The sequence below is a fragment of the Capra hircus genome, chromosome 28 (genome assembly GCF_001704415.2).
Source record: "Capra hircus breed San Clemente chromosome 28, ASM170441v1, whole genome shotgun sequence".
NCBI classification, from domain to species: Eukaryota; Metazoa; Chordata; class Mammalia; order Artiodactyla; family Bovidae; genus Capra; species Capra hircus.
The window spans coordinates 20,633,773-20,649,218 of record NC_030835.1 but is presented as its reverse complement, the minus strand read 5'-3'; the positions used below and the strand labels follow the sequence as shown (position 1 = coordinate 20,649,218).

General features: G+C 37.7%; 1 protein-coding gene across 3 annotated transcripts in view; it reads left to right on the top strand.

The window, feature by feature from the left end:
- Window positions 1-15,446, top strand: part of TET1 (tet methylcytosine dioxygenase 1) — a 137,442-nt gene that overhangs the window by 86,627 nt on the left and 35,369 nt on the right. For all 3 annotated transcript variants that reach the window (XM_018042483.1, XM_018042482.1, XM_018042481.1), the window contains exons 4-6: window positions 1,636-3,958; window positions 7,203-7,293; window positions 7,833-7,926. In XM_018042483.1, coding sequence (XP_017897972.1) covers window positions 1,636-3,958; window positions 7,203-7,293; window positions 7,833-7,926 — 2,508 coding nt within the window. The remainder of the gene's footprint in view (window positions 1-1,635; window positions 3,959-7,202; window positions 7,294-7,832; window positions 7,927-15,446) is intronic.

Here is a 15,446-nt window from a genome sequence, read left to right as displayed (position 1 = left end):
GGAATGCTAAACTTATTATTCCTTTTAATATTAAAATTTTATATATTGCTTTTTTTAAAAAATTGGCTCTTATTTTTACAAAGTTGTTATGTGTATGTAATATACATATAGGATAATGTATATATGATATTGCATTTTAAAAATGAATTTTGACATGTTAAACATAGTCTATGTAACCTGTACCCTGACGGGAAATTAGATATGGCCCTTCTGAACTCTGAATCTTTTTTTCTTTTTAGTCAATACTCTTGGTTTTTCTATTAGAGTCAATTATATCACCATTTATTCAGTATTTTTATATTTAGATTTTACTGTCTTTTAGGCATTGACTAAAACATCTAGCACCATTTTAAAGATAAAGGTTATTTTCTATTTGCTCCTGACAGAAATGTCCCCTTGTGTCATCCTGTGGGATAACTTTGGACGAGCACTGTGCGGCAGTCAGGATCTTAGTTTTCTGACCAGGGATCAAACCTGTGCCCCCTTGGATTGAGAGTGCAGAGTCTTAACCACTGGATTGGCAGGGAAATTCTTGTGGGAGTATATATCGATAACCACTGTAGAAAATTCTTTGGCCTGTCTCCTAAAGCTGAAGGTGCATGCACATATATTAATACACACACTGAATGATCCAGCACTTCCCTCCACCCCATGTATATATAAGTTCACCAAAAGATAACAGTAATATGTTATAGTGCACTTTGTTGCAGCCAAAAACTAAAAATGAATGTCCATCTACAGTAGAACAGAAAAATACATAGTATATTCAATCAATGAATTACTGTATAGCAGGAAGAATCAATGGATTACAATTATACTTTACAACATGGAAGACTACCACAAATAAAATTTTGAATAAAAGAAAGTCAGTTGTATAAAGTAAGGAAATAAGCAAAAGAAATTTAAGATGTCAAATCAGTGGTTATCCTTTGGTTTTGGAGTGATAAAATCAATTTTTAAATTTTTAAATGGTTGATTTGCAGTGTAACTGCTGTACAGCAAAGTGTTTGTTATATGTATATAAATTCTTTTCCATTATGGTTTATCATAGGATTAAATATACTATGTGCAGTAATGTAGGACCTTGTTTATTAAATGTAAATTTCTTGGTGGGATTTGGGTACATAGCAGTTTTGCAAAAACTCAGCAAGCTGTATAAGTATTTATGATTTATATATTTTTAAATTTATTTATTTTAATTGAAGGATAATTGCTTTACAGTATTGTTTGTTTCTACCAAACATCAACATGAATCAGCCATAGATTTACCTATGATGATGTATGATTTTTTTGAATGTGTGTCTCATTACAGTTTGAATTGAAATAGTAGGTATTGCTCATTGAATGACAGTAATTGTGAAAATATTTTATAATTTTTTTTAATTGCAAAAAAAATTTATTTTGGAAAAAATGAATATATCCAAACATTAACAGGCATGGGAATATGATGGTTTTTACCTCTCTTTTTTCTTTTCCCCTTATTGATTTTTTATAACTTATTGGAAAATATGAAAAGTGAAAATAAAATGTTTTCAGAGACTTCACATTTAGTTGCTTTTAAATTGTAAAGTTCTTATGACCCTTCCTCAGATATTGAAGTAGATTATATGAGTAATTTCTGTGTTTATTTTATAGGCAGATTTTGACAACAAACTGGTAAATGGCCCCAAGTCAGAATCCATGGAATACAGTAGTTGTGCTCATGAGGAAGAACAGAGATTGGAATTGAATTCATGTCCCTTAGAAAATGTAACTAAAAATGAAGAAAGTATGACAGGTATTGAAGTGGAGAATTGGACACAAAACAAGAAATCACACTTAACTGATCATGTCAAAGGAGAATTTAGTACAATTAAAACCGAAGTTGAAAATTTCAAAAACTCTGAAGATGACAGGAAAAAAATTCTACTTACTGACCTCCTTGAACCTCAAAAATTGTTTGCACAAACTGTAAGAAATGGCATTAAAAATGTACACTATTTACCAACTGAAACAAATTTGTCTTTTAAAAAAATCAACATTGAAGAACTTGGCAAGGCATTTGAAAGCAATCCTTATAAATTCCTGAAAGACACCGCAAACCATAACAATGTCATGAGCACCATTGCTACTAGTGGGAGCTGTGATCATCTCAAGGGGAAGAGTAATGTTTTGGTTATTCAGAAGCCTGGCTTTAATTGTAAGTCTTTCCCAGATCCTGTGAACTGCAACTCAAATAGTCATACGAGTATACACAATGAAAGTGATCAACCAAAATCCCTAGAAATTATAGCAAATAGAGAGCTAAAAGAAGGATCAACACTTCAACCAAGTCTCCTCTCCCTAATGAAAGATAGGAGATTAACACTAGAACAAGTAGTGGCAATAGAAGCTCTCACACAACTGTCAGAAGCCCCATCAGAAAATTCCTCTCCATCCAAGTCAGAAAAGGATGAAGAAACAGAACAGAGAACAGCTAGCTTGCTTAACAGCTGTAAAGCTATTCTGTATTCTGTGAGAAAAGACCTCCAAGACCCAAACTTAAAAGGGGAGCCTCAGAGCCTTCATCACTGTCCGTCTTTGGAAAAGCAAAGCTCATGCAACGCTGTAGTGTTCAATGGCCAAAATATCATTTCTAAGTCACACAACAGCTCACCTAGTGACCAAGCATCCACAAAGGCACAGGAAAGTTCAGCGGTCACAAATTCAATATCACTTGTTATACCAAATTCAAATTCATCTAAAACTGATACCAATAAAAATATTGCTCAAGGTAGGATTACTCTCGACAGTTCTAGGAGTTTGCAGCAGTTGACCACAATAACTAGCAAATCAGAGTATTGTAACCAGTCACTAGACAACAGCATCAAGTTGGATTCAAAGGATGATTCATCATGTCAAGATTCAGTTCATAGTAAAATAGAAGAAGATGTTGCTGCACAGTTAACACAACTTGCATCAATGATTAAATTCAATTATGTGAAACCAGAGGACAAAAAAGTCGAAAGTACACCAATAAGCCTTGTTGCATATAATGTACAGCAAAAGTATAACCAGGAGATGGGCACACCACCACAGAAACCTCCTTCCAATGTACAAAATAATCAAGGCTCATCAGTAACAAAGCAAAAGAACACAATCCAGAAAAAGACAAAATCTACTCCATCAAGAGATAGACGGAAAAAAAAGCACATGGTCATAAGTTGTCAAGAAAATGATCAGAAAAAGCAGGAACAGTTGTCATATGAGTATAGTAAATTACATGACATTTGGATAGCATCTAAATTTCAAAGATTTGGTCAATTTGGTCCACATGATTTTCCCATTCTATTGGGAAAAATTCCTCCCCTAACTAAAGTATGGAAACCACTGACTCAAACAAGTTCAGCATTAGAACACAAAAAGTTATTTCCTCCACTCGCTCAGATAAAATTTGAGAGATATTATCCTGAATTAGCACAGGAAAAGATGAAGGTTGAACCTTTGGATTCTATCCCCATAATCCAGTTAAAAACAGAATCCAATGGGCAGGCATTTACTGAAAATGCATATACTCAGGTACAGCCAACAGTGAATGTTAATCAGAAAGCTCATCCTTTACTCCAGCCAGCCTCTCCAACCAACCAGTGTGCTAATGTCCTGGATGGCAGTGACCAAAGACAGTTCCAAGAGGATGTTAAAGACCAACTCATGCATCAGAGACTGCCAACATCTCCTGGTATCTCTCATGAGACCCCTTTACCAGACCCAGCACAAATTCTCAGGAACCTAAATGTAGTATGTTCAGGTGGAATTACAGTGGTTTCTACCAAAAATGAAGAGGACGTCTGCTCATCTAGTGTTGGAACATCTGAATTTCCCCCAATAAACAGTGCACAGAAAACTTTTAATGATTATGCGATGAACTTCTTTACCAATCCTACAAAAACCCTTGTGTCCACAACAAAAGATTCTGAATTGCCTACTTGCAACTGCCTTGGTAAGTACATGCATGAAGTGTTTCATTTTTTTCTTGCCTTAATTGCCTCAAGTCCTTATCAAGTAAAGTTTGATTTGTGTTTTTATATGTGACATTTTGGCCCCATTCATATTCTAGCTGCTGCTGCTGCTGCTAAGCCACTTCAATTGTGTCCGACTCTGTGCGACCCCATAGACAGCAGCCCACCAGGCTCCTCTGTCTCTGGGATTCTCCAGGCAAGAACACTGGAGGGGGTTGCCATTTCCTTCTCAATGCATGAAAGTGAAAAGCGAAAGTGAAGTCGCTCAGTCGTGCCCGACTCTTAGCGACCCCATGGACTGCAGCCTATCAGGCTCCTCCGTCCATGGGATTTTCCAGGCAAGAGTACTGGAGTGGGGTGCCATTGCCTTCTCCCATATTCTAGCTAGGATGGACTAAATAATTCTATACCCATTTTTCTGTGGGACCTTTTTTTGATGTGCCTCAGATACATGGGAAATGCAACTGGTAATCCAGAAACTTTCTTAAGTGGAAAATTGGATTTTGTTCAAGCTAGATGTCTCTCAGATTGTCTATTGTGCACATCTTAAGAATGAATCCCTTAATACTTTATCACAGTTTATTCTTCCTATATTCAGAAAAATTTCAACCCTTAGGCCCTTTTGTTTAAAATCAAGTATTTTTAAGTTGTGCATTTTAAACATGTATGCAGAGAACATAAAATATATGTATAACTTAAATAACCATAAGAAAAGTATCTGTGTAATTGCTAACCCAATCAAGAAGAAAATGATTCATTGGTACATTCCAGAACGGGTAGTTAAAGGATTGATTGGAAGGATGGAGTAAGTATATCCATCTGATATACTTTTTTAACCACAATAGAAAGAATAGTGAAGTATAGCAATTACTTTCAGTTCTTGATTATGCAAAGTGCATTTAATATTCTGAAATGAATCCTTCCATTATTCTGCCCATCATTCAGCACTGTTTTGACAGCCTACCTCATGCCAGGCACCAAAGAGAGGCTCCTCTCAGAATGAAGAGCCTTTTAGAAGGGTTGGACGGTCTGGAGGGGTGACAGCGCTGTCTGAGTGGGGTTGGATTGGGAAAGAGAGATTCTCAGACCAAGGACAGAAGAGTGTAGTGATGACAATGGCTCCGATTCCAGATCTTTTCCTGCGAGTCTCGTAACAGCTGCATCCTTGACTTGTTATATTAACAAAAACCCACCAAAGGGAAGGCTTGTTATCCCCATTTTACAAGTGAAGAGATTGAATCAGAGAAGTTTATAGCTAGTAAATGATTAAACTGGAATTCAAAGACAGGCAGTTCCAACTCCAGAGGCTGTATTTGTAACTTCCATTCTCTGTTGCATCAAAAATCTGAAATAGAGACCCTTTTTTTTTTTTGAAATAAGTCATTAAACATGGAAAAGAAGTCTTTCAAATGCCATAAATTTGTAGAGACCTAAGCTAGTCTAATTTAACCCGATACATAGTTTTGATAAGATGATTAGCTAGTTTGAAAACTCTTTCCTTATACATCCTATCTTGTAACATTGTAGGAATTGAGACAGCCAGGCTTTCAAAGTTTATTCAGTATCTGCAGTGGACCTGGAACTATGTAATAATAAATACACTGTCAGCTACATGTTTTCCTATAATTGTTCCATTGGAGATTATTGAGTTCACTGTGTAGAGATGGGAATTTAAAAAGATAAACAAAAGAGCAGACTCAGAAATCATCCCAAGTGAGGGTAAAGTATCCCAGTCATATCCAAGGGTAAAGGATTTCTAAGAACGTGTTATGTCCTTGGAAAACTAGAGTAGTTAGTGTTCCTCAAATTTATTGGCATTTTAGGTGGGGTAATTCTTTGCTATCTGTGTATTTGTTATCTGTGGCTTTATCTGTTCTAGGCTGTTTAGTGGCATCCCTGCCCTCTTCTCACTAGCTAGCAATAATACACACACATACATGCATACAGTTGTCACAACTCAAAATATTGCTAAATATCCCCTTTGGCAAAACCATCCCTGATTAAGAACCATTGCTCTAGATTGTTGTGTTGTTTAGTCACTAAGTCATGTCCAGCTCTTTTGCAACCCCATGGACTGTAGCCTGTCAGGCTCCTCTGTCCATGGGATTTCCCAGGAATACTGGAGTGGGTTGCTGCTTCCTTATCCAGGGAATCTTCCTGACCTAGGCATCAAAGCCATGTCTCCTGTATTGGCAGGCAGATTCCTTATTGCTGAGACACCTGGGAAGTCCTGCTCTAGATCTCCAATAAATTAAAAATTATTCACTGCTATCTTGCTTAAGTAGCCACAAAAATAATCCTATGTTGTATTGGATATCCAATTAAAATGGTAAGTAATAACCTTCTGGTGTGGGTAGACATGCATTCCCCATTGATTCTAGTCAGACATGATTCTCAGAAGCCAAGTTAAAAATAACATTTTCTAAGAAGTACTTAATTCATACTCACAAAAACTCAAATTGTACAGAAATGTGGTGCAAATATCTTTTTTTTAGAGGAAAATAGCTGTTACAGTTTTTCTATTGAATTAATATTAGTGATTTTAATTTTTTACAATATTGTTTTACAAAATTTAGGGCTTTTAAAACATACTACTTTTGCAGCTTGCTTTTTAACTTGGAATTTTTCAATGTCAGTAAATGCTATTGTTTTAATAGCTATATCATATTCCACTGTATAAATAACCCCAAATTTAAACTATTACTTAATTGAAAGATTCAGGTTTTCTCTCTTTTGATATTACATATTATTGTAACAATGAAGATTCTTGTGTACACGTGCATTATAAATAATTATGCATGTGTGTAGTAAAATAAATTAGCAGTGCAATTGTTGGGCTCAATTTTTGGGGGGCAGGGTCAATTTTAATAGGATTCTGAGGCAAAGCTTTTAAGATGTATTGCTCTAGGATAACTTAATTTCTTACCTCAATTTTTATAGATCTTTTTTAAAGCAGAAGATCTGAGAATAAATGTTAACCACAACTTAAAATATGTTTTTCCTCCTCTGATTCTTAGAGAAAGAATGGATTAATTAGGAGCAGAAAAAAGGGATAAGTTACACTCCAGGGCCTATTGTCCTAGTTTTTAATTACTAAAGCTTACCAAAATCCTGTCAAGATTCATTGTTCTGAATTAAAAAAAAAACAAAAAGTAAAACTAGCTCTTCCGCGCCCCTATGCAATTCTGTAAAGCTTTGGGTCTAATAATCTTATTCCTTCCACAGATCGAGTTATACAAAAAGACAAAGGCCCATATTATACACACCTTGGGGCAGGACCAAGTGTTGCTGCTGTCAGGGAAATCATGGAGAATAGGTGAGGAAATATGCTTCCCTGTTAAAATCATTCATTACTGGGGACCTAACTCAATGCAGAGTTATGATCTCTGGGAACAAACAGAAGGTGAACGGAAAACCTTCAGGAATATGAGTTGGATGTTTCTTAGGAAACAGGAAAAGCCCAGTGTCCTGGTGTCCCTGCCAAGTCATTCACACGAGCCGTTGGGAACTCAATAAAGACCCTCACGAAACAAGGCTGTCTTTGTTAAATGCAGACATACTTATTTTTATGTTATTGTGTAATCATAGAAATAGTTAAAATTAACACTGTCAACACTATATTCACATTGGTTTTGCTTGTCTTGGAGCCAGGACATTTTTTTAAAAAGAGTGATCCTTAAGGACAAGTAAATAGAACTGTACAACAAAAATATCTGCCACACAAGTAAATTTTTAACAAAGTTATTATTATGAAGAGTGTTTGATTTTTGTGCCTCTGTAAATCTTTATCTAATGCCCATAAAGATGTTAAAAGTTTATTTCAATGATTTTCCCTTCACTGTGTTTCATACTTAGGTATGGTCAAAAAGGAAATGCAATAAGGATAGAAATAGTAGTGTACACGGGGAAAGAAGGAAAAAGCTCTAATGGGTGTCCAGTTGCTAAGTGGGTAAGTATTTTGTACTTATACATTTTGCAAAATGGAGTTACTCTATATAAAAACTAAGTAAGTTAACATGAAAACATGGACTAGGAAAATACCCACCTCCCTTATTCCCAGGGAAATAAGGAAGCTATCTGTCTTAGCCTCGGCTTTTTATATTAATGAACAAAACGGTATGGCATTCCTAGTCTGTATGTAGTGATCTAGAGTCATCATTCTTACCAGGTTTTTCGTTTTGTTTTGTTTTGTTATTGTTGTTACTTTTTAGAGAGTGTAGAGTGTGCTTATAATTAGACAGCATAAATAAATAGTAAATAAATATATATGTATGTGTTTTACTTGCACAGTCATGTCTGACTCATTGCAACCCCATGGACTATAGCTTGCCAGGCTTCTCTGTCTGTGGAACTCTCCAGGCAAGAATTCTGGAATGGGTTGCCATTCCCTTTTCCAGGGCATCTTCCCAACCCAGGGACTGAACCCAGGTCTCCTGCATTGCAGGTGGATTCTTTACTATCTGAGCCACCAGGGAAGCCCAAGAACACTGGAGTGGGTAGCCTATCCCTTCTCCAGGGGATGTTCCCAACCCAGGAATCGAATCAGGGTCTCCTGCATTACAGCTGGATTCTTTACCAGCTGAGCTACCAGGAAAGCCCATTTGTTTCCTGGGGCCACCTTAATGAAGGTCATGCAATATTGAAGGCAAAATAAAAAATTTTACAGTATATTTCCAAAATTATTTCTATAACTACTTTGAGTCTTCTAAAACTGCGGTGCTATCAGAGGTAACAACTGGTTTTAGCTTCTTTTGGAAGTTCTCAACAGAGAAACAGTCATTACCTGCCTAGCCAAATGTATATTTTCAGGAGGATATTCACATTCACAAGTATGTTGACCAGTTTCTTTGGAAATTTGCACTAAAGGATCATTTGAAATCCTGTCCTATCATTTGTTTGTAATGATGACTATCATGATGATAATAAATAATAACAGTAACCACTACCTTTCATTAAATATCAGGCACCATGTTAAGTACTTGACATACATTGCCTCATTAATCCCCACAGAGGAACTCAAGATTTTGGAAAAGGAAAAGTCATTATTTTTATGCCCATTTCAGAAGAACAAAAAACATTTAAAAAAAAAAAAAGGAGGTTTGAACCTGGCTATTCCTGAAGCAGGACAATTGGTGCACCTTCATCTCTTCTATGTCTTTGTTTTGTTTTTGTTTTTGATCTGGCATGTGGGATCTTAGTTCCCTGACCAAGGATCAAACCTATGCTCCCTACATTGAGAGCACAGGGGATTCTAACCATGGCACTGCCAGGGAAATCCCTATCTTGGTTACTTTTCAACCACTCTCTGGAAGGTGACCGCAGTGATGACCACAAAAACTGGGCGTGAACACTAAATGTGTTAGAATACTTTCAGTTTCCTCAGTCTATTTGGAGTCCACAGTCTTGCCAAAATATCAAGTGATTCTCCGCACATATAACACTACCCCAGACAGCGATGTAAATCTTTGTAGCACCCCTGAAGGCTCCCTTTGCCTGCTCCCCATTGGTAACTCCATGTATAATAACCAGGATTTTAACCTCCATGTCGATAAAGATCTTTTAGATAATTTCTGTATAATTAGAACCATACAGAATGTACTCTTCTATATCTGTCTCATTTCCCTCATCATCTATAGAACATGGGTTCAATAGTTGGAGATACAGAAATCATGTGAAACTATGAATTGATTTGATAATGGAAGATAACGTATTAGGATGGGGAGACGACAGAAGCCTGCATATCTGATACCAGTAGAACTGCTATACGATCTTGTTTCCTGATCAGGGATTGAACCTGGGCCCCCTGTTTTGGGAGCTCGGAATCAACCTCTCGGCCACCAAGGAAGTTCCATCCTCAGGCGTCTTAAACCTGGATTTCTCTAACATAACAGAATTTTTTTTTTTCACTTCTTTAAAACCTATTAGGAAGTTTTCTGTTTTGTGCAGTAGAATCGAGTCCCAAATAAGATACCTGCCTTTAATTTGTTCAGTGTGGGTGAATTTGGAAGATAATAGAATTTTAGGATGAGAAAGGTGAAGGAACTTGTGTTTATAGAGAAGTTTTCATTGGCAGGCTCCAGGCTAGATACTGGGGATACAAGTGTGAATTAATCAGTCATTTCATGGTATAGATGGGAAGAAACTGGCCCTGAGTCATATCAGCTATCACAAACACATTTTGGACCAAAGTTCGCTTACTCTATAGTAAAATGAATGATTCCTGGAGTCATCTTGCTTCTCAAGAACTAAAATTTTCTGAAATGCTCCCTAGAAGTGTAGACTTTTCCCTGAAGCTTGCTTCCTGTTATTGTTTGAGTGACACTTGCCGCAGGGTGGTGTCAGTGCTTGTGAAGTCCTGTTTCCCAAGGATCAACTTCTTGTCTTGCTGTGTGTACTCTTGTCAACTCAGCTGTGAAAGCTACATGGTTTTCCACGACATAAACCCAAACAAGTCAAACACCACATGTAAGAGTTTTGATGAAGATAAACCTAAACACTGTTTCAGTTCAGTTCAGTCACTCAGTCGTGTCCAACTCTTTGCGACTTCATGAATTGCAGCATGCCAGGCCTCCGTGTCCATCACCAACTCCCGGAGTTCACTCAAACTCATGTCCATCGAGTCCGTGATGCCATCCAGCCATCTCATCCTCGGTCATCCCCTTCTCCTCCTGCCCCCAATCCCTCCCAGCATCAGAGTCTTTTCCAATGAGTCAGCTCTTCGCATCAGGTGGCCGAAGTACTGGAGTTTCAGCTTTAGCATCATTCCTTCCAAAGAAATCCCAGGGCTGATCTCCTTCAGAATGGACTGGTTGGATCTCCTTGGAGTCCCAGGGACTCTCAAGAGGGTTCTCCAACACCACAGTTCAAACGCATCAATTCTTCTGTGCTCAGCTTTCTTCAGAGTCCAACTCTCACATCCATACATGACCACAGGAAAAACCATAGCCTTGACTAGACGGACCTTAGTGATCTTTATTTTTATATTTTATTCACTCTTGAAAAAGTTGTTGTTTCAAAACATTTTAAAGTAAGAAGTGATACACATTGTCCATTTTTTTCTGTTGGGTTATTTGGCTTCTATTGATTTTTATAGAAGGTTCTTTAGAAAATTAACCATTTGTGGTAAGTTGCAAATATGTTATCTGTTTGCTTTTTTTGTTGTTGTTTTTTAATTTGGGGGATCTTAGTTCCCTGACAAGTGATGAAACTCACGCCCCTTTCAGTGGAAGCATAGTCTTAACCACTGAACACCCAAGGGAGTCCTTCTTTGTCATATTTTTTTAACATTCTGATTGTTTTAAATGAGATGAAAATTTAAGTTAAATTTTTAATGAAAAACTTTGCTTTTATGGCCTTGCTGCTGCTTCATTGCTTCAGTTGTGTCTAACTCTGTGCAACCCCATAGACAGCAGCCCACCAGGCTCCTCGGTCCCTGGGATTCTCCAGGCAAGAACACTGGAGTGGGTTGCCATTTCCTTCTCCAGTGCATGAAAGTGGAAAGTGAAAGTGAAGTTGCTCAGTCATGTCAGACTCTTCGTGACCCCATGGACTGCAGCCCACCAGGCTCCTCCGTCCATGGGACTCTCCAGGCGAGAGTACTGGAGTGGGTTGCCTTTACTTATGGCTTTAGTGTATCTTAATTAGAAAAATTTTTACAACTTCTAGCTTATAAATATTTTTCAAATTTTCTTTTTATAATATTTGAATGGTTTCATTTTTCTTTTTTTATTTCATTTTCATACACTTACCTATTTTATTCCTCTTATATGTAAAATGTTAGTTACAACTTATATTTTTTCAACTGACTACCCAGTTAAACAACACTACTTACCTAAATAATTGTTCATCTACTTCCTATTGATATATTTATTCATATTTAGATTTTGTATTCTACCACATCGTTATGTTTCTCCTGCATCATAATCAATTTATTCTGATTATTTGGGTTTAAAAATGTATTTCATATCTGATGGAGCTAATCCTTCAGCAGTTTCCTGACTCTTCTTGCCTTGTTTATTTTTCCATGAGTTTATAATCACCCATGTCTTTGCAATAAGTGTCTTTTGATATTTTGATTGAAATCATTGGCAAGAGAATTTGGAGAATTTACATTTTTGATGTTTAGTCTTCTTATCCTACATGCTATGCTTTTCTGTTTGTTGATGTCTTTCTTTGTCCTTCTGTAGTGTTTTTTTTTTACATGCTTCCTGTTTTTCAATTAATTTCTCTTGTGTATCTCAGGTGTACAGTCATATAATATATAATGACAAATTTATATTCCCCTTTAAAATTTAAACTAGTAAATTCTTTTTTCCACTTAATACAGTTATTCTAATAAAGTAATTCCAAATTTAAATTTCTTTAAACATGGTCTACTTATCTTTTTCCTCTCTTTAGTAGAGACCTTCCAGAGTTTTTCTCCTTAAAGGTCATCAGGGAAGGCCTATTTGGGAGAGAACTTTTAAGCTGAGAACTGAGTGACAAGAAGGAGCCTTGTATGCAAAGAATACCCCTAAGAGCACAAGGAAGAACATTCCTAGGCAGAGAAAAGAGCAAGTACAAAGGTCGAGGAAGAGAGCACATTCTTTAATAATCAGAAATCTAGTGAAGTAAAGGAAGTAGAGAATGGAAACAAGTGAATGTAAAACGTTGGCAGAAGCAATAGCCGAAGTGGTTTTATTAGGCCGTCATGAGTTTTAGTCCATGAATATGAAATCTTTGAAGTATTTTAACTTGGGATATGTTAAAATCCCTATGACTTCCCTCGTGTTTCAGTGGTAAAGAATCTACCTGCAGTGCAGGAGTTGCCGGAGACCCGGGTTTGATCCGTGAGTCGGGAAAATCCCCTGGTGGAGAGCATGGCAACCCAATCCAGTATTCTTTTTTTTTTTTTTTAACTGTTTATTTATTTATTTGTTTATTTGGCCGTACCAAGTCTTAGTTGGGGCATTTGGGATCTAGTTCTCTAACCAGATATTCAACTCGGGCCCCCTGATTTGGGAGCATGGAGTCTTAGCCACTGGTCCACCAGGGAAGTCTCCACTCCAGTATTATTGCCCGCAGAATCCCATGGCCAGAGGAGCGTGGTGGGCTACAGTCCATGGGGTCTCAAAGAGTGGGACACAAATTAATGGACTGAGCATGTACGCACGCACGCACACAGACATACACAAACACACACAAGTTATCTACCTGGTTTATGTTTTATAAAGAGCAATCTGAAGGAAATGGCAACCTACTCCAGTATTCTTGCCCAGAGAATCCCATGGACAGAGGAGCCTGGTACAGTCCACGAGGCCACAAAGAGTCAGACACGACTTCACTTTCACTTTAAGGCTTATTTAATTATTATTCTTGATGAGCTCTATTGTTGGTGCTTTACAGATTACTCAGATTTAGTAGCTTTGAGCAACAAACATTTATTATCTCATCAATTTTGTGAGTCAGAAATCTGTCTGTGGGTAACTTAGGAGGGTGCTTCCAGAAGAGGTCTTGATCATTTCAGAACTTTACTGGAGAGGGAGTTGCTAGAGAGTCTACGTCCCATGTCATTTGCAGGAGGCTTTAGTTAGTTTTTTTATTTGGATACGTCGGGTCTTAGTTGTCGCACTTGGGATACTCGTTCATGTGGAATATTTCGTCACAGTGCTTGGACTCTCTAGTTATGGCACGCGGGCTTAGTTGTCCCATAGCATGTGGGATCTTGGTTCCCTGACCTTTGATGGAACCCAGGTCTCCTGTACTGCAAGGTGGATTCTTTTTTTCCCCCAGACTTTGAGTCTGTTATTTTGATTGGCATATAGCTGAGCAACAATATTGTGCTAGTTTCAGATGAACAGCAAAGGGACTCGGTCCTACCTAGGTGTGTTTTCATTCTCCCCCAAACCCCTCTCCCTTCCAGGCTGCTGCATAACTTCAAGCAGAGTTCCATGTGTTATGCAGTAGGTGGCTAAAAGGATTCTTAACCACTGGATTGCCAGGGAAGTCCCAAGACTCACTCTCTTATCATAGAACTACTTAAGTGTTTTCTCAGTCACAGCAGTTTATTTTTCCCCAGGGTGAGTCAATCAAAATATAACAAGAAAGCCACAATGTCATTTATGACATTAACCTCAGAAATTGCTACGGAGCTGTCCTTTAGTGTAGGAGAGGACTATGCAGAGACAAGAATATTAGGTGGTTGGTGATGATTGGGGGCATCTTGGAGACAGGCTATTCGTAAAATTCAATATCTCTTCTTCACTAAAAATATCAATATGCTAAGTGAAAGTGTTAGTCACTCACTTGTGTCTCACTCTTTGCAACCCCATGAACTGTAGCCTGCCAGGCTCCTCTATTCATGGAATTCTCCAGGCAAGAATACTGGAGTGGATAACCATTCCCTTCTCCCGGATATATTCCCAACCCAGGAATAGAACCCAAGTCTCCCTCATTGCAGGCAGATTCTTTAGCTGCTGAGCTATCAGGGAAACCCACATCAATATGTTAAAGATACTACATTGACATTGAAAAATGTAACTATCTTCTTTATCCCTAGCTTCTCTCAAGGCAAAAAATGTTAATCTGTAGATCTTAATTCACAAAATAATGCTGTTAAACATCAACATTCTTCATTATGGAATATTTCAAGAAAAAAGGTAATAAAGTTAGAGTTTACCTATAATTATAAATTGAATACTCATCAATCTACTACCTGGAGAAGGAAATGGCAACCCATTTTCCAGTATTCTTGTCTGAAAAATCCCGTGGACAGAGGAGGCTGGTGGGCTACAGTTCACAGGGTCTCAAAGAGCCAGACACAACTGAGCAACTGAGCACACAATCTCCTACCTAGGTGAAAAATGCAACATTGCTAGGTTCTCAGAGACCCTAAGAACCATCTGTCCACCTTATGTATTTATTTCCTTATGGTATGGTTACTGTTCTTCTGTGGTTTGCCCCTACATAGTACCTTGCTCATTTGTAGAAATAAGTGGTAGGGATTGATTCCCAATATTTGACACTGATAATTTACATAGGTTTGTTAATTTGTATCTGTTTGATATTTTTTTACTTATTTGCCTTTAAGTAACAAAGCATGAGGAGAAGAGAATGGAAACCCACTCCAACTCCCGTATTTTTGCCTGGGAAATCCCATGGACAGAGGAATCTGGTAGTCTACAGCCTATGGGATCTCAAGAGTCAGACAAGACATAGCAGCTAAACCACTACCACCAGCAAGGCATGAATGTGTATACTCATGGCAGCTGGCTTCCCCTTGACTAAGTGATCCAAAAGAGCAAGGTGGCTGGGTTAAGTGGTAGGATTTTGGATGATTCTTTCTTTCTTTCATCCCTTCTATAGCATAACAGTATTTCGATTCAGTTCAGTTCAGTCGCTCAGTTGTGTCTGACTCTTTGCGACCCCATGAACTGCAGCACGCCAGGCCTCCATGTCCATCACCAACTCCCTGAGTCCACCCAAACCCAT